At 35.3% G+C, this 19,899-nt stretch overlaps 2 protein-coding genes across 2 annotated transcripts in view; both read right to left on the reverse strand.

Annotated features, from left to right (window-relative positions):
- Positions 1-8,721: 8,721 nt before the first annotated feature.
- On the reverse strand, positions 8,722-14,873 carry LOC136819822 (neurogenic locus notch homolog protein 1-like). The gene is made up of 13 exons (XM_067076063.1): positions 14,855-14,873; positions 14,489-14,536; positions 13,997-14,107; positions 13,414-13,553; positions 12,934-13,152; positions 12,453-12,634; positions 12,134-12,197; positions 11,416-11,720; positions 11,128-11,236; positions 10,691-10,880; positions 10,348-10,428; positions 9,766-9,920; positions 8,722-9,525 (listed from the first exon to the last, which is right to left on the reverse strand). Exons 1-13 carry the CDS (start codon positions 14,871-14,873, stop codon positions 8,956-8,958), a joined length of 2,193 nt encoding a protein of 730 aa, XP_066932164.1. The 3' UTR covers positions 8,722-8,955.
- Positions 14,874-14,945: 72 nt separating this feature from the next.
- The window catches only part of LOC136819823 (neurogenic locus protein delta-like), a 33,062-nt gene continuing 28,108 nt past the window's right edge, over positions 14,946-19,899 (reverse strand). The window contains exons 3-7 of the mRNA XM_067076064.1: positions 18,880-18,907; positions 18,067-18,155; positions 16,835-16,968; positions 15,562-15,661; positions 14,946-15,058 (exon numbers count right to left, since the gene is read on the reverse strand). Coding sequence (XP_066932165.1) covers positions 14,946-15,058; positions 15,562-15,661; positions 16,835-16,968; positions 18,067-18,155; positions 18,880-18,907 — 464 coding nt within the window. The remainder of the gene's footprint in view (positions 15,059-15,561; positions 15,662-16,834; positions 16,969-18,066; positions 18,156-18,879; positions 18,908-19,899) is intronic.

Raw genomic sequence — 19,899 nt, forward strand, 5'->3', positions numbered from 1 at the left:
CGTCTACCTGCTAGCGCTCCTACATATCGGAAAATATAGACGAGCGACGAAATCGGGCTAAACATAAGAAACGTTAGGTGACTTTTCCAGCCTAGTCGTTCGTACCGAAATGGCCAGCGGATTGATAGTGATCGATCAACAGTTAATGTTAGTAAGGATAAATTAGCGTATATGTACCATGCAAATGAGATGTTACTAACATCGTACGGTGTGAATGTTCCAAAGAAATTTGTCATCCCAGTTAGAAAATGACCACAACTGAGATTGAGTAGAAGCCTATTTCCTTGCTTCTTACGTAATTGTTTATCGCTTGACACTAAAATAATGATCGATGCGTGGAAAATTGCATAAATGATGCTACAAAATGCAGATACGAAATCACCGATAGGGCGTTGAGCGTAGTTTGTACTTATCATTTGCTGAGAGTTGTTGGAATATATGAGGCGTTGTGCGCTCAATGATACGTTAAATTTGTCCACCATGGTGCTAATCTCTCTAGTACAAGTCCTGTTAATCTCTAGTCTAATGTCCAGCGACTTATGGTATTCATACAAAAAGCTAATAAGCTTTCAGTCTTCTCCACGTCTTTATAATTGTTCGAAGAATTTGATTTTTATAAAAAGTGTCCCTTTTTTATTCAATACACATACAATAGAAAGGCAGAACATGAAAAACAATGCGACTAACCATGTAAAAGATGAAATACTGCTGAAGATTTATATCAGTTTTTTCAGTGATGTTATCTCTCCATTTCTTGAATTTTATTTCCAGTTGTTTTGATATTTAGACTTCAAGCGCAATACTTCGCTACATAGAGAAATATTTTTGGCCTCACACGCGTAAATTTTATTTCACTACAGTCACCTACGTCAGTATGGTTTAACTTTATTTCAGTAATTTTTTTATCGGTATTCTTTTCTTTGTACCATCATTTTATTCTCTTTTTGTTGGCTTCGTTTTCGTAATTCTTCTGAAATTTGCGTGTGCTAAAGTGGTAGACCGCACTAAAAGCTTCCTTAAATCCTCTTTTTATACACATCTTTATTTTCCTGGTTGGTATTTTTCTATATATTTCTTTACACTATTTGTAAAATCCTACGATAAGTCCTTTCATGATATAGATTTTCTAAATTTTGAAATACTTCAATTTCGAACTATTGAAAGAAAGAATCTTTAATAAATATTGAAGAGTAGGAGTTTTTCTGTTTTTATTGCATTGGTGTAGTTCATTAAAGAGACCCCTGGGTCTTCAGAAAGATCTTGTCAAAACAGGTCAAAACAAGTTGAAAACAAAAACAATATGTAATTAAGGAACTAAGGCTCAACCTCCATACTAACGCTTTTTATGAGAACAAAGATGTTTTTATTCTATCGTAATTTTAAGGCTTAAATGATCTCAAAATGTTCTTAATATGTGTACTTTTTTCATCACTTGTTGACTTACACACCTTTATAAGAAAAGTGTACTTTGCATGAGGGTCAAGTATTTTTAAGAATTTGCCACAATTGAGGGTGAAATATTCTTAACGTATTCTTACTTTTTTTAAACTTGACTTACATGAGAAATTATCAATTTGAGGGTTTGGGACTTTTAAGTGCACATTGGAAGCTAAAATTATTTTTCTACCTCAAAGTTGCAATATAAGTCTATAACAAAAGAACCGGTTTTTTTTTTCTGTTAACCAAATCCAAAATTAATGTATTCTTATCAAATTCTGTAAAACTCACCCTAGAGGGTATTCTTAGAATCACAGACCCACTGGGACCCCTTCTCAATGGAAAAATTGGCCAAAATATCGTCTCCGGTGGAAAAATGTCCTCTAATTTTTGTCCCCACTGAAAATAATAAAATATTGTGCTATTTTTCCCCATCCTCCATTGAACTTTCTGACTTGAAAACAAAAGAATTGAAATCCCCAGCCATAAAAAAATATTTAAAAAACAAACCCCATCGAGTTTCAGTCCGTTATTTTTACCCCACTGGATGAAAAAATCCTACCAGGCGAGCTACCAGGTCTGTGAGAAAGGGCTGTATGTATAATTAGGTTCGTTGCATCTTAGATAAAAATATTCCGATCAAACAAATTCATTTGCACTCTTTTCTCGGTGAGAACGAAGCTCCTTGGTAAGATTCAGCTAGAGGGTACATAGCCCTGTGTCATAGACCCCCTGGGATCCAAGCCCCACTGTAAGATTTGGCAAAAACCTAGAATTTCATCCCCACTGGGAAATTAACTTTGATTTCATCCTCATCCGAAAATCAATGTTTAAAAATAGCACTCCAAAACTTTTATTTTTTAACCTTGGGATTTATATCCCCATATGAATTTCGATAGCAATTTTTATCCTTATTGAGGAAAAAAGTTTCACCAGGGCTGTGAGACAGGGGTGTATCCCGGGGGGGGGGTACTTAGGCAAATGGAGGGTAGTATGTGCCGCCCTTAACGGTACCTTTTTTGGACTTCCAAAGTCCCGCTAAGGGTCGGAAAAATCAGAAAATCAAATTTCAGTCCCAGTAAGGGTCGGAAAAAAAGGAAAATTTCAACTTTTTACCCCCTGAAAGATCGAAATTTGGTCAAAATTGGTCAAATTAGTCCCGCTAAGGGTCGTAAAATTCCCAAAATTTTCCTTTGTTTTCTCCTTTTTAGTCCCGGTAAGGGTCCAAAGTTCGAAAGTCGGGCGGCACCCCCCCCCCGTCAGCTCGCAACCCTAGTACCCCCTGGGTGTATACATACCTTGAAGATGTTAGAACACCTTCCTAACGTACAAAATAATTTTAAAAAATTTACAAGTTTTAAAGAAATCGAAGCCTCCCCTGACAAACTATTGCGCAGCTACAAAAATTTGAATCAGAAAAACAAGAAATGAATATATAAGTGAATAACGAATCACAAGTAAAATGTTTATGTTATTGTAAAATTAATTTAATTGTTGTGTTTTTCTCTTATCAGAAGACCACCAGAAGACCTGTCGTCAGCAGAAATCAGCAAAATACGAAATTTTGCAATAAAGTGCTGATGTCAGCAAAATTTCAAAAAATTTTTTTTGAAAAATGATCCTTTAAATGATGTCTAACTTCAGGTCTTCAAAAATTATGGTAATTTTCAGGTTTTTGAGACATGCCATAACTTACCTGAGTTATATAACATCAAAACGATGTATTTGTGGTGCAGTTGGAACAACTAGATTCATTTGTCTGTCGTGAACCAGTGGAATTTGAGGAAAAGCCGCCATTTTGAATTTGCATCCTTGTGTTCTTCTTACGAAAATATGATTTAAAACATCTTGAATTTCGTACTCGCTTTTTAAAATCTTTGTTGAACCATACAAATATAACAATATCTGAGATTGGATTCAAATTGGCAATAACTACGGCCCAAGTAAAGTCATCAGCGTCGTAGGACCAATGACCATGTAGTTGTAACGCCTTTAGAACCAAAGTTGGTAACCATAAGACAATATATGTGAACGCACATCCAAAACATATATAAAATGCTAAAATCTCTTTTGTCCGTTCATCTTTGTTTTGTTGTGGATTATTTGACACTTGGAGCGATTTGATCTTCTTCTTTTGGCGTTGCACTGTATAGAATACAGCAGAATTTGTTATAAGTAGGATAGCCATAATAAATATGATACCATAAACAAATGATTGCATTGATTCTTTATCTTTTAAAACATCCTTATCCTCTTTATTTTCAATCATGAATCGAATCAGATGATAAACCGTTAACGCTGGACTGATTCCCATCAAACATGAATGAACTGCGATATTAAATTGTTGATATTTAAAAGGCCAACATATATACAAAGCCCGATCGATTGTTAGAGCAACCAGAGATATGTTGGCATAGGTATATCCCAAATAAGCTACTTCGCTTAGATTTAACCCACTCACGTGTCCGAAAAACGTCACAAAGCCAGTAAAAAAATGTCCGAAACTGAGATTGAGTAACAGTTGGTTTGATTTGACGGTTCGTAAGGGTTTTGAAGTTAGTATGAGTATTATAATGGTTAGATGCATAATGGAGTATAACAGTCCAAGTATAGTTAACATGTATCCGGGCGTTGTAATATCCACGCCCATTTTTGTATCGTATAAACGCCCTTAAATTTTAGAGCTTTAATGAGACCAGACTTGCACCACTTCCAGAGTCGTTGACTTGAAGGTGGCAATGTTTTGTTTGGCGTTCTCGAATTTTCCAAATTTTGTATGATAGCTCTCAGTTATTCGATAATGGATAAGAAAACTTTTCCACGGTTCTTTGTCTTGATGATCGCTATCAATACAATGTTCGCACGGATTTCCGAGAGAACAGCTTGTGAGACTCGTGGGGGACTCGTGTCAACACGGGGTCAACACCAAACTTTGATGCAAATACAATCCAATCTATACTGATGTTTCCTCCGATCAGCTGCTTCTTACTTCGCAAAAGAAATACTGTCCTTTTTTCAATAATGTAGAGGATCTAATTGTCTTTACACTATTCAGTGTCGCACCATACCTCCGAAAGCACCATGTATTAATGCTTCCTCGATTGACTTTGATAAGTCTTTTGGTAGTTTGAACTTAGATATTAGCTAAGTGTTATTTTTCTTAATAGTTAGATAGCCAGTGTTATTTTTCGTTGCTTTTTGCTATTCCTCGCACCTCCTCTTTCGCTCAAATCATAGTCAATATAAAAAAACCCTTTTATTATGTTTTTTTATATTGACTATGCTCAAATTAATCTTCAATACCATCTGCTTGTCAATATACCTCTTCTTAGCACAATTTATAACTATAAAACTTTGTCTAATATCAAATCCTTGATGAACTATTCTATATAATGTTGATTTTGGTGGCAGGTTGACACATTATATTACACGTTTTTTATAAGGAAGAAACTATATAAGAACATAAGGCTACGATGGCCAAAATATTTAGAACAAGTTAAGAATATTTTAAGGGTTCTTGGACTAGAGTTTTAGAAAACAGATGCTCACGAAACGGTGAAAATAAGAACATGTTAAGAATATTCTTAGGCTTAAAACCCAAAAAGTTAAGAACATTCGAAGGCTTGAAAATTTTTGGATGTTCTTACAAAAGAACATGTATTCACATTATTACATTACGAGCGGAAAAAAGTACGATTCTATTCTCCGGTTACTTAAAAAACGCCAGCTTTAAAAACTTCTATTTAATTACTGAGGTGTTGTATCTGAATCAAAATCTAAAGACCAATATCGGGACGGTTTCTAATTATTTTTACCCTGAAAAGTAACAACTAAGTACTATTTTGACAGCTTTTTCTAATATATTTCTTATTTAAACAGCTTTTTAAATGGAAAAAAAAAATCGCTCGATAATTATTTTTTGAATTCCTTTGAACGGTTGTATAGGAAAGGTACCTTGGAAATGGCTTTCGCTAAGCAACAATTCCTAATTCCTTATCCGCTTAAAGGCTTGGGGACACGAGAAGTTTTTTCGCGTTGTGTGCAATCATAGTCCGTATAAAAAACCCCCCGGGGGGGGGCAGCTGGGCAAAAGGACCGACGGGTATGTGCGGGTCCTAAGGGTACCTTTTCCAATATGTTTAAAATGCACTGTAAGGGTCGGAAAAACTAGAGATGCACTGTAAGGGTAGAAATTTCAGAAAATTCTTGAAAAATCTAGATATTTTGACCAAAAATGCTAGAATTTTGACCATTTTTTGCACGAAAGGGATATCGAAAATATGGGGGAAAATGCACTCTAAGGGTATGATTTTCACTGATTTTTGCTGCACTGTAAGGGTGCAATTTTAAAAGCCAATTTTTGGCCCGCACATACCGTCAGTCCGCAAACCCAGTGCCCCCCCCCCCGGGAAAAAACCCTGGTCTGCAAGCCTTTTGTTTCTATTGTTTCTTACTTGAACTTGCGTTGAGAAATTAGTTTGTTTTGCTCACTTTTTGATCATGTGATTAAATCTTAAACCAATCCCAAGAGGAGTACTTGGTAACGTGATCAAAAACTGAGCAAACCGATTTTTATCTTTTGATATTAACAAAGGAAAAGCTAACAAAAAGTTAAAACGATAAGCTTCCAGACCAGTGTTTTTTATAAGGACTATGGTGCAATGCAACATGCTCCATCCCACCAACATGAGACAAAAAGTGAGGGAAGTACCCAAAAGACACGCTGATTTTGTCCCTGGGGCTCCATTTTCCAAGAGACAAAAGTGAGATTTAACTTTTATTGGTAGAAAAAAAACATGGGGTGGAGACACGAGAAAGCGTTTCAGGTTGGTGGGATGGAGCATGTTGCATTGCACCCACGCGAAAAATTTCGCGTGTCGCGAAGCCTTAACAAATTTCAGACTTTGAGAATTTTTCAGATAACAAAAGTTCTACTACAACACATTTAAAAATTTTCCGCAGAGAAAAGGGTTCTACCCCTAAAGTGGACACGATCAACCACGAACCAAAAATTGACGTTGTTAAAATAATCTTCTTGATTTTTAATCATATTTTTATTCTTTTATCATATATCCGAAATACTATGTATAATATATAAATCTTACATGCTTTAAGTTAGGTAAAAATAATAAAAAATCTATTGCGGGGGAAGCGACAAGTTTTTCTCGATTACAAAATTCTTATTTTGTAAAATTAAAAACAACAAATGCTCCGTATTAAACCTAGATATCCCTATGTAACTTGAAAAATTTGGAGAAATCACATCAAATAATCCTAGCCGAGAGTACAACTCGCGTTTTTGGACCCTTCTGGATGATTCCTTCAAAATTAGAGTTAAATACAAGGCTATGTGATTAAGATCAAATCTTTGGTTTTCAACGTTTTCCAGATAACATTTTTATATTTTATTAATAAACTATTTTTAAGACAGAAAAAGACAGAAGACAAAAAAAAACAACAAAAGACAAAGACTAAATACGAAAATAACATAATTCTACGAGGCAATCTCAAAGACGGTATTGACCATGGACTAAAGATCATCACTAACAGTCAAGAACTATTGCAAATTAGGATAAATGCGAGTATATTTAGCCGAAATAGGATAAAAGGAAGAAAAACTTGATTTTATTGAATAAACTTTGAGATCCACGTCGAGATTTGCATAAATTTGAGTAATTTAGAGTCAGCAAAGGATGCTTGATAAGTCAATCTCCCAGTCAGCGTGCGTTCAGAAGTTTTTTGAACAGTTTTGAGAAGTATAAATTTTGAAGAAGTACTTTATAAACTCCAAATGTTAAGCATCGAGCTTCTTAATATGATGGTTGTTTTTCAAAGAAAATTTCAAATATAAATTTTGATAAACAATAGAAGATATAACACAGCGTTATTTACACTTGTTTTAAGTAGAATGAACACTTTTGACTGATACTTTGATTCACTCAAGCTTGTTTTAAAGATCTTTATTTTTTTATGACGGGAAAAGCGCGTAACACATAAAATATCATGTCCTAATTTGGCTAGTTTATCTTAGTTAGGATAAATGTTTTCTATTTTCTTACTCCGCGCTTTTAAGAAGTTCATATTTGGTTAAAGTTAACCTTCTTTGTGTGCATAATGTGATTAAGAAAGTAAAGAAGACGCGGATCTGTATCATTCTTCCAATATTTTAGCTTGAATTTTTCACATAGCCTAACTAGGATAAATATTTTAGCCTATTTAGGATAAAAAGCCTAATTTCAAATAGAAATCTTGATAAACAATATATCCTAGTTTGCAATAGTCCTTGACTGACTAAAGATCTGGTCTCATTCAAGAAAGTGTTGAGTAAGCAGATAATCCTTTCACCCAGGAAATAGCAATCAGAACCGTAAAATGGAGAGAGGCTGAATTTTGGTGTTTTTATTATCCAGGACCTGTTTTTATAGTCAAATTTCTCCACCAGTGTTTTTATTGTGAACTGGGAGATATTTTGACGAAGATGATACAGTGTATATACCTCTACTGCTTTAAGGGCTGACCCTGAGCGATTTTCGCGATTTTTGCCCTTTTTCGCGAAAGTTTCTGCCAAGTAAGAAATTACACGAGAAATTCGCGAAAGTTTTCCCGCGAAAAATACACTTTTTTGCTATTTTATACTCAGTTTTCAGTTTTCGTGCTTTTCTACCTGCAAAATGCAGGCTCGGATACAGAGGGAGGCTATAACCAATGGAGGAGAGTGCACTTTATTATCGTATTACCTTATATGGAAACTAATTACTCTCCATGAATAAGATAGCCTACCTCCTGTATCCGGACTTCGTTCCAAAAGTTAAATTCGCGAAAGTTAAATTCGCAAAAGTTAATTTCGCGAAGTTACACGATTTTATAACCTTGCGAAAGTTTCTGCCCGCAAAAGTTTCTGCTCTTAAAGTAACTTGAATATCTCCTTCAGTTAACACTACTTTTTAAACCTTACTCCATAACTCGAAACTTGCTTAACTCGAGCTTTAACCATTTTCATACCGTCTTGATTTGCCTTTTCTTTTCTTAGGTTCCTTAAGTACAAAATCTTTCCACGGCAAAACTGGAATCTATTTATTTCCAGATTTCCAATCTTTACCAGTCAACAGGTTGGGCTACTACGGAAAGTCTACCTCCTTAGAAACAAGCTTTTTTTGTATTGCAATATAGGCATAGAGTTCGATTTTCCAGCAAATCATTTATCTCTACCTAACACTGTCTCTACGGTTCATTAAATCACCACTTTATCGTAGTCAATCTTTCGTAAAAATAATTTTCTTTTTTGGTTAGTTCACGGAAGTGACATTACTTATGTAATAAAGTGTCACCGTCGAATATTTGATGTGATCTTGAAATTATTGTGACAAACTCTGTTCCCAGGAGAGCGTCATTTTTCTCAAGGCAGTTCGCGTTTGCGACCTTTTCCAACCTTTTCGAGAGCACGTATAACTTAGCTTGGGCTCACCGCCACCGTACTTCACAACCAACCATCGCTTGATCACCCTTGAAAAGGTCACTTCAGCCACACTCTTCGTGTTCACTGTTCGGTGATGTCGTCCATGAGAGAGGCGGAGTCATTATGTCTGGTATAGTGTCCGAGAAAGGACTCAGCTCAGCTTGCCGGACAATATACGGCGACGGTGTATCAAAGGGTGAACCACCGTTAAATGGGAATGTTTGTTGTTGGTGGTTAATAGTGAATTGGTTTGTTTGATTCAGTGGATTTGACCACTCAGGCATAGCTCTCAAGGGGTCCATATTATAGGTCGTCGTAACGTTCGGTTTCTTGCGTTTACGGTTATTCTGATGGTTCTGATTTGTCGTCATATGGTGTGTTTTAGGTCGAATATCCGGATATATTGGAGACATTTCGGTCGAGTTGCTTGAAACAGGACTCGGAATCATTAGATGGGGTGGAGAGTTTGCTTCGAACAAGCGAATTATATCGTGGTTGGCTTTCCTTTGCGCAACCATTAGAGGCGTAATATCGTCGACGTCAGCAGCCGACTTGTTGGCGCAATGTCGGACCAGTAGCGCAGCCGTACGATATGCATCTTCAGTACACGCGAGATAGAGTGGAGTTCTCATCTATGGAGATAAAAACACAAAATTAAGTAATGTCGAGCATAAAAATACACGATAAAAAGCTATGATTAATTGTGATATTAATATCACCGTCAATCATTGAATGATTGCAGCTTTTTCAGCATGAATTAACCTAAACAATTAATTATTGTTAATTTGAAGGTGGACGTGTTATCAAACAATAGCTCAAAACAAGATAAAAAGAAAAATTCGATTTTCATAGATATCATATAATTGAAATACCTGGTTATCTTGTGCGTCTACTTTGGCACTGTGCGCTAATAAGATATTAGCTGCGGCATAATTGTCAACCATGGCCGCAATATGTAGCGCCGTTTTGCCAGATTTGTTCGCTAAACCCGTCCTTGAACCCAGATTCACCAGCTGACGGACATATTCTGTAAAAAATAAACAGATTAAGTATTTTAGGAATCACCGAAAGTTTAGATTTCGTACTAACATGGAGACTGACACTGGTTTGGTCTGTACCAAAACTCTTCTTTGCTAATTTTCTTAAAATATTTAAGGTTCCTCGTGGGCGGCTTTATACAAGCTAAAAATTTCAAAATCTAGATAGAAAGATGCTTGGTTAGCAAAATCCTTTTATCGATTATTGAAAACTACGTCATTTTTTCTATCGGAAACAACCAAAAAAATCCGGAAATCGACCCCTGTTCTTAACAAACAGGGGTCAAATTCCGGGTTTTTCTGGTCAACTTACACACATACAAACAATATCTAAAACTGGTACTCTTGAAACTGCCTCGTACTTTCAGTCGCAATCCCTTTCTTTTGTTAATGCTAAAGATTTTGAATACAACATACCTATGCCGGCCATTCTGACGGCTACCATCAACGGGGTCTCACCCTCATCATCCTGGATATCAGGGTTAATAGAACGATTACCTACAAGAAGGAAAACAAGATTGCTTACATCTTACGTAAAAATACAAGATAACTTTTTTACTTATTGGAAAAAAACACACTGTCGTATGTGCTATAAAAGCCAAAGTAACTAAATCCTTGAACCCTAAAAATCTTGTGATCTTTAGTGGTATTTAATGCTTAATATTAAATAATTTGTATAACTTCAACAGATACAAGGAGTTCAACAAAAAGTAGTGAAACTATATTATATCACTGATAAAATTCACTGATATACACATACGTATGAGATGGGCAAATATATCATCATTGCCAGTTGACGTGGCGACGTGCAACGCAGTACGACCAGTGTTGTCACGTTTGTTGACGTCCACGTAGTCCATCTGCGTGCGTAATATATGTATGATTCCATGATGAGCAGCGTAATGGAGCGGGTTGTCGTGGTGCTGCTGTTGGTCTATGGTATCGTTCGGCTGAAAAAGAGATAAAGATGAGAATCTCTGTGAGTTGTAGAACACTTGGAAAACACTTATGAAAATGCTGAAACTGCAGTTCTTCATCCGTATATGCAAGCAGATTTTATTCCTGTTCATTTAACCTTGTTAACTTGTTTCTTCGTCCAGGACAAATCTAAGTGCGAGAACTATGAAAATAGAATGATCTTCCACAAAAGCGCAAAGAAATGCAACAAATAATGAGCCTTAAATAAGTCTTGCTTACAATCATCCCGATGTTCATATTATTCATATTATTGATGTTTAAACCGTGCATGCCGTTCATGCCATTCATGTCGGTCATGCCGTTCAGGAACGGTTCTGAATGATCGAAACTATGAAAAGAAAAAAACAGGAAAATTCTTTTACCTTCCAATCCTAACTTTTTCAATCTAGAAAACCAATGCAAGCCTTCAAATTCAAAGAAAAGTGGGAACAAACTAAGTCAGGAAAAAAGGATGGTTTAAGAGGAGAGGAAATGGTTCAGTGATAAAAATAACATGTTTTGCTTTACCCCAGTTTCTGCCTCTTTGAGTCTCTGGATTCATCCAAGATCTGGAGCTCCTCCTGGCCAATCGGTGTCTCACGTTTACCTGGACCCGTAGTTTCCTCTGGTTTCCAGAATCTCGTCTTCACGGTCTTGGCCCCGTAGATAACGCCGATCGCACATACCGCTCCAACGACAATCAAGGCGATCCACAGCGGAGAGATACTCGGAGTGATGGGTGGTTCACCCGAAGGTTTAGAAGAAACCTTAACGACGCGGACTGGTAAACGGAGATCGTCGTTGGCTGATTTGAGAGCCAGAAATCTTGCAGCCTATGGAGAAATAGCAAGAATTTATTCTTTAGTTGAAGAATTCGCTATCTGAACGTCACCTAGGATTCCCCGTGTCACAGTGGTTCCTGGTGGAACCCCGATCCCACTTGAAAGATGGAAAAAACATCGTCCCCGATAGAAAGAATACTCTGAAATTTTAACTCCACTGGGGAAATTCCCCAATGATTTTATTAAAATTGGAAATTGAATTACAAGACATCTTCACTGGGATTACAAATAATAGACTCTCTATCCCATATTGGGCATTGAGCAAATGAGTGTCCTATGTACTGTAGATACGTAGATTATTCAACAGAGTAAAATATATATGATTCTAGGCTTGATAATGAATATGGTTGGTTTGGATTGATATAACGAAAAGCTTTCAATTCACGAGATATCTTTCAAAATACCTGCTCCGTAGAAAAACACTGCGATACACATTTTGAATTGTCCATTTTCATGGTGACTTCAAGTCTAAAAAATCAAAATCAAATATCAATGTAAAGATGTACAACGAAAATAAATTTTATTGTGGTTTAATATCAAAGAGAGAGAAAAGCAAAATTTGGGTATATGGGTAATTCTTAGGTATTCTTATATATACAAACAGTACTGTCAGCGATTTCTTAAAGGTTCTTAACATTCTACTTATTGATGTGAAGTTTTTTCATTTTTTAATTTCGAATAACTACATTTTCGATTTGGTGATGTGTGTCTTGATTTATATACCTTGGGCTCGTATTGTTTGATATTGATCTTCGTTTTCGTTTAAATCCGGCGTTGAGCGTACGCACGGATTTGACGGTTACGAGGGAATTCAACTGACGGGAGAGTTCAAACTCGAATTGTGACTTTTTGGCCTTGAATTCTCCCTCAGTTGAATCAATTTCCAAGACCAAAGAGCCAGGAATCTAAAGAGAAATGGTTATCGAGTTTCATTAATAGGTTGGTAGGTTGTGGTAAACCAATATAAAAGTAAATAAAAAGAGTACATTCACTCTCTATAATTCGATCTTCAAGGGACCAAAAATGTTCTTCGAATTAGAGGAAGATTCGAATTACAGAGAATAATCCATACTACTCTCCAGCTGAGGGGATCAATGTTTTAGTTCGAATTATAGAAAGACCCAAATAATAGAGGTTCGAATTACAGAAAGTTGACTGCCGTACCATACTTGTTCTAGTGGACGGAAGAAGAAATATCACTTACCAAATTCGGTTCAGAAATACAATCAATGTCGAATCCACAATCCACGGTGTTACATAGGGGATGACACACGCCATCCCCGTATGCTTTCTTGCACTGTTCTTCTAACGAGCATTTTTTTGGCTTGATGCAATTACCGGAATCGTACAGACAATTCATATTGTCGCAGTCTGAACGACAGGTTCCGTTAATTGCATTTTTGCATTCTTGAATGTCGCATTGCTAAAAAGAAAATACCAGGAGTGAGTCTTGAATCTGGTTTAAATACAATGACCACCTTTTTAAATGCACACGGTACAACCCCAAAATAAACCAGAATTTTTGTTTGTTGAAAATGCGGAGCGCAGACAATATCTACTTATATTGTTGGCTGCTGCTCTTGGTCCAAAAAATTATATCTGGAAATAATAACTGGTTTTACGGGACGAAGTCGCTTTTGTTACAGGTCAATGGACTAATTTGGACATTGAAAGAAACATTTACCTTGAACGGGTCAAGATTGAATGTGCAGAGGTATGCATCGTAATTACATTTGGGAATATTACAACGTTTGTCGCATTGTGTACGATCACAATCATCGTATGGGCAGCTCTCGTTTTTAATTTTTGTTTCGCAATTTTTCCCTGTTAAATATGAAAATTAAAGTTGTGAATGAATTTAGTAAGGTACATTACGAAGTTTTAACAATAAGCAAAATAGTAGGAGAACCCTACTTCTTTGAAATGAACCAGGTTTGGTTGCATCGCATAAAAGATGTCACGGGTCCTAAGGGTTTGCCCCTACCTACCAAAAGAGAACAAATATAATAAGTGACTTCAGTAGCGTAGCCAAGTAGGGGGCGCAAAATTTGTGTAGGAGAGCATATTTTTATGACAAAGTAATTATCTTTTTATATTATGAATAGATAATTACAGTGTCATAAAAATCTTTTCTCCTACACAAATTTTGTGCCCCTCCTGTTTACGCTACTGAACTCTATTGGCTGGTTAGAAATGTCTTCGCAAAGCATCAATGTCAATAACTTCACAAATAGTTTCTGAATGAAAAGAAATGGTGATCCACGAACCTGTGTAACCATCATGGCAGGTGCAAGTGTAATCGTTAAATTTGTTAATACATTGGCCGTTGCCGCAGTTTGCGGCTGCACAATTATCAACCAATGCATCACAATATTTACCTAAAGAAAGAAGAGGTCACTTCATACGTCAGGCAAACTGTTGGCCTAAAACTACTTCTCGTTTCCGCATTTCTATATGTAAATGGTTTTTTAAAGACTTAGAGTAGCTGCTATGAAAAACGTTGACTTTGAAATCTTTCTAAGGAACTTTAGGAAGAAGGCTAAAAAGTGCCATAAAAGTTACATTTTATTCAAAGTTGGAAGTTTTACAGATTTTCTATTTTGTCAAGAATTTTTCGCAAGCATAAACTTTCGCGAATGGCCCTTAACATTTACTTTCGCTAAAAAGGCCCAAAATCGCGACAATCTTGAAACTTTCTGCTCGCGAAAGTTTGTACGCCTAAACTATATGGTCAGAAATTTATTTATGTTTCAACATACCTGTGTAGCCATTTCTACAGACAATTTCAGTGGTCAAAGCGTTTTTTTCTGTGAGACGGAAAAATTTTTGATAGAGATAATTTGGTATACAGTGACACCTGCAGGCCCCACCATGGTTGAGGGTCAGAAAATTTTCAGATTTTTTAACCCCTACATTGGCTAAATAGGCATTAAAATTTATTAATTAAAACAATTCAGAATGTTCTTAAAATGCCTATCATACAGCGAAAATATACATCTATCTAAAATAGGTTGAAAAATAAAAATATATGAAGGTCATACTATGTATATATAAGGTATATACAAAACATGCTTGAGATCCAATTTTTAAAACTTTGATGGAATTATTCTAGAGAATAAAATCACTATTTCTCGCTAAAATCATTTCTAACTGAGACGGAAAACTTTGCAAAAATTTCTGTGAGACGGAAATCCGTCTGAGACGGAAGAACTTTGATCACTGACATTTATAGCCTTCGGGGCTGTTGATTTCATTAATACATGTCGCGTTTTGATGACATTTATTACTTTTGGTGTTACAGGTATCCTCTCTGTCGTTACAAGTTGGACCTGCACGGAAACATAAAATTGAAAGAATGATAACTTTGTTTCATTAGAACAACATTTGTAAGAGTCAACGACACACGCGTCTACTGTATACTGACAAACTAGGCACGACATACCGGGTACGGCAGGTACAGTGGCCGACGCAGTACCAGATTTCCACAAAAAAAATCCCGATATTTTCCTCTTCGTCGTTATAGTCGCTTAAATTTCCTCATTTGCCACTCATTTGCCGCAACAGATTTGAAAAGCTTCCCTACATCAGCTTATCTCTGAAAGTGGAGTCTCAAAGCAGGAGTAACAAGAACTTACGCCTTTAGTTTTAGGGCTGAATAATAGCCAAAAAAACATTGAACGTAGCGAAATGATGATAAGTTCCTACCATCGTATAACGATGCTACAAAAGTAATTGAGAATTTCTCTGACAGGGGATATGATTTATCTAGGAATTTCGAAATTCATCATAAACTATAAACGTATAAACGTACAAATCAATAAAATCAACTCACCCGTGTAAAAATCGTCGCAATGGCATTTGTATGAGCCGGGTGTATTTTCGCATTCACCGTGATGGCATATTGTCTCAGTGATATTGCATTCGTTTATGTCCTGATAAATGAAAATCAATCAAAAATTGTATATCAAAACTCGAAAGAGCCGTCAGACGCCAAACAATCATTCACTTAACGTTACAGGGTAATAAGAAGACTCTTAGTCCTATAACCATAGATATCTTATACAACACTAGATAGAGCTACTATTTATTCCCAAGCAACGGCAAGTGAAGCAAAATAATGCGCCATCTTTGCTGAAAGTAGGGCACAGTTCGGGTACCGGCAATTTGTTAAACCAAGCAAAAAAAACTGAATGGCGCGAAGCGACGAGGCAAAAGATAGGCTTGATCGATCAAATTGCCGGTACCGAACTATGATCTACTTATCAAAGATGGCGGATTATTTTGATTCAAATAGGGACGGAGTAGCTCTATCTAGTGTTTTATATACCGGGTGACCCACGAAAAAGTTCGGACGGTTTTCGTTGGCTAGGGTCTGAGATAAAAGTAATATAAACTCAATATTTTTTTAAAAAGATAGATGATGCTCTAACTTAAACTTTGAGCTATTACTTTTTAAATTTGGTTCAGTGGTTCTTCAGATCTATGAGCTTTTAAAGTCAAAATTCAATTATTGGAAAATTAAAAAAACACTTCAAAAATGAGGTATCAAATTATAATTGTTTTCTTTATCTTTAACATTGTGTTTTTCGAGTGTGCTGATGTTTTACGACCTCGTTAATTAGTGTTGTAGGTAATTAAAGTTTGTAAAATAATAAATTAACAACGAAGTAGATTTATATAAATTTATTGTAAATATTTTTATCAAAAATATTTTGCAAATAGGCAAAATTTGCCTTCTTTATGAAAATATCGCGTCTTATGAAAGAACAGAGAGTGTGGGTCTGCCTGGAATATGCTAGAAAGTGTATGGTGGTGGTTCTTTACTGAACGAATAACTTGTTAATAAATTTTGTGAAAGTAAAGAATCTAAAAAAAGTTTTAAAATTGAATAAAAATATCTAACATGCTCTTTTCTAACGATTTAATGACCTTGCTTGAATGATTGATAATAAAACAATTTGATACCTCTTTTTTGACGTGATTTCGCTCTTTCATAAAAGTGAATTTTGACTCTAAAAGCTCATAAGTAGGGAACTTGTAGGTTTTCGTGGGTCACCCGTTAAGATATCTGTGGGTATAGCAAGAAAGTAAAGGGACAAACTTACCGATTCGCAGGACGCTCCTGTCATGCCTGCAATTGTGCACTGGCAAAATTGTTCTTTGCCAGGAGAACGAAAATTGCATTGTGCTTTTGAATGATTGCACTTTAATGTGCATTTTGGAATTTCACACAATCGACCTAAAAAAATCCGAATCATATTGATCATTTGTCAAATAAAAACATAGAAACGCCTAACCAGGGTAACCAGGGTAGCAAGCAGACAGCTCTGAAGAGGCTTTATTACTTTAATCGGATTAAATTTCGCGAGCGAAAAAAATCGCGAAATTTTCTGGATTTAACTTCGCGAGTGAGAGATTTGAAAAATTTCATGGGGATTTAATTTCGCAAATAAGCCTGAAAACAGCTGAAAAAAAGCCATCTTTTGCCACAAATGGAGACTTTGGACTGGTTTCTCCACCGAAAATGCAATTTCTAAAATTTTGAGGTGTATTTAATCTCACGCGTATTCGCGAGTTATAATTTTGCGAAAATGGCAAAATTTAATCTCGCGAAAGTTAACTCGATTAAAGTATTAGTGAAATCTTGTGCCTCGAAAACTGTATAATTTTGATGGCTGGGGATTTCACAATCTATTGTTTATGTAGCTTAAAGATTCAGTGAGGATTCTATCAGAATTATGCGCGTTTTTCATAAGAACATCCAAATTCGGATGTTCTTAGCTTTCTGAGCTTTAAGCCTAAAAATGTACATAACATGTCCTTATTTTCTCCAATTTGTGAGTACACGTTTTTTTTTTATTAGAACCCAGTTTATAAGAACATTTAGGCTGAAATACGTCGAAAAATTAAGAACGTCGTAAGAACATGCCCAGCCTCAGTTTGGAAAAAAATGACAAGAAACTACAATTTTTCTTCTTTTCAAGCAGTTTTAACCCAACTTAGGCATGGATTTTCTAAAATCCAGAGTCAAATATTGTCCAAATTGTACCAATTTTATATGCTCTTTATTTTGTATGATATTGTCGATTTAGAGTAGTCTGAAAAATTAAGAACGCATTTAAGAACATTTAAGGCTAAAAAAAAATAAGCACATCCAGGCTCAGCCAAATTTTAAGTGTTCTAATAAAAAAAAAACGTGTACTTTTGTCCATTTTCCTAAGAAATCGGTGTTTTAGAGTCCACAAAGCCTTAAAATGTTCTAAACTTGTTCTTAAAATTTTAGCCATCGAAGCCTTATGTTCTTTTATACTGTAAAAATAATATATTTGGTACTTACCTTCCCAGCCGTCATGGCATATACAAGTGAAGTTACTTTGGGCTTGGCTGCAGGTACCATTATTACAAGGGTGTGGATGACAAGCATCACTTAAATTCAAAATAAAACAATGATAGAAATGGTGAAAAAGAAAATGGTGAGAGAACCACATTATTAGGACTATTCTTTTTTCGTTTATATTTAGAGCAAGACGTCGGGAGTTTCCAAAACATCGACCAGAAATGGTGACCACGACCAGCGACCACGACCGGAGACCAGATAAATTTGTGTTATCGAGTTTATCTGCTCTTTCCACTGTAGAGAATGTCTAAATCAAGTCCTCAAAATACTAAAAAGTGACCTTTGAAGTAACCAGTCATTTTCTTGACAAAGTGACACTATTTGACCACCTGGTCGCCATTTCTGGTCGATGTTTAGAAACTCTCCAGGACGTCCAAATTTGAAATTTAAATTTTATGATGACGTAATTTTTTGATTGCGCAATCAGTTTCGATGAAGGTGTATTTAAAAACAATAATAACATTTTGTGCATTAATGAATTAAACGCGCAAAACAAAAAAAGCATTTTATAGACTAAAGTTTTTACAGGATAAACTTTCACTACACCGATCAAGCCTTTATAAGAATAGTTTTATATGTTTTACTTTACGATGTTCTAATAAAATCTACCGCATATTTTGTTTATTTGAAGAGCGACAATTTATGCTGAAAGTGATGGGGCAAGCCTAGAGATGCTTTTTCAAAAAAATTTTTACTGCTTGTAGGTCTACTTTGAATAAAAGTTAAACAAATATTTGAAATAAGTATACATACCTCGAAGCGTTGGTCGAATTGAGTCCCACTATAAAAAAAAATAAAGGGAAATAATATATAATATAGCTATTTGAGGATAATTGTGATGTATATATTGATCATTTTTCCTACAGTATTCCAAATTTTTGATAGTTTTATTTTTGTTTATTGATGTCATATGTTGACTTTTTGATGAGTGTATTCAAAAGATAACAACACAAAAATATTTCATATATTTTTAACACTTGATGAAAAAGTAGCACAAGAGTACATTCTTGAGGAGAAAAATACTGGATTTTGAAGTCCCTTAGTTAGAATAAGATTGAAAAGGTGAAAACTGTTTTAAGTACAAGACAGTTCTTAAATATCTTTATACTGCAAACACAAAATTTGTGCAATTTCTTTTCAATTAATAACATCATTCAAAAGAAAGCCACGACAAAAAGTTTTATTGAAATACACGTTTTTTTTTTTATTAGAACCCAGTTTATAAGAACATTTAGGCTGAAATACGTCGAAAAATTAAGAACGTCGTAAGAACATGCCCAGCCTCAGTTTGGAAAAAAATGACAAGAAACTACAATTTTTCTTCTTTTCAAGCAGTTTTAACCCAACTTAGGCATGGATTTTCTAAAATCCAGAGTCAAATATTGTCCAAATTGTACCAATTTTATATGCTCTTTATTTTGTATGATATTGTCGATTTAGAGTAGTCTGAAAAATTAAGAACGCATTTAAGAACATTTAAGGCTGAAAATTACTAAAAAAATAAGCACATCCAGGCTCAGCCAAATTTTAAGTGTTCTAATAAAAAAAAAAGGTGTACACGTTGTTTTTTTTATTAGAACACCTAAAATTTGGCTGAGCCTGGATGTGCTTATTTTTTTAGCAATTTTCAGCCTAGAATGTTCTTAAATTCGTTCTTAATTTTTCAGACTACTCTAAATCGACAATATGATACAAAATAAAGAGCACTTAAATTTGGCAAAATTTGGACAATATTTGACTCTCGACTTTTGAAGATCCACCCCTAAATTCGGT

Source organism: Clytia hemisphaerica, unplaced genomic scaffold, assembly GCF_902728285.1.
Source record: "Clytia hemisphaerica strain Z4C2 unplaced genomic scaffold, Clytia hemisphaerica genome assembly, whole genome shotgun sequence".
Lineage (NCBI taxonomy): Eukaryota > Metazoa > Cnidaria > Hydrozoa > Leptothecata > Clytiidae > Clytia > Clytia hemisphaerica.

Bases quoted from the DNA above. Each gene is read 5' to 3' on its own strand.
- LOC136819822 (XM_067076063.1), bottom strand. The intron at 11,721-12,133 runs GTATTTTGAAAG...ATTTCTCCATAG, and splicing joins AGTGTTTTTCTACGGAGCAG to GCTGCAAGATTTCTGGCTCT. The intron at 9,921-10,347 runs GTATGTTGTATT...TATTTTTTACAG, and splicing joins CGTCAGAATGGCCGGCATAG to AATATGTCCGTCAGCTGGTG.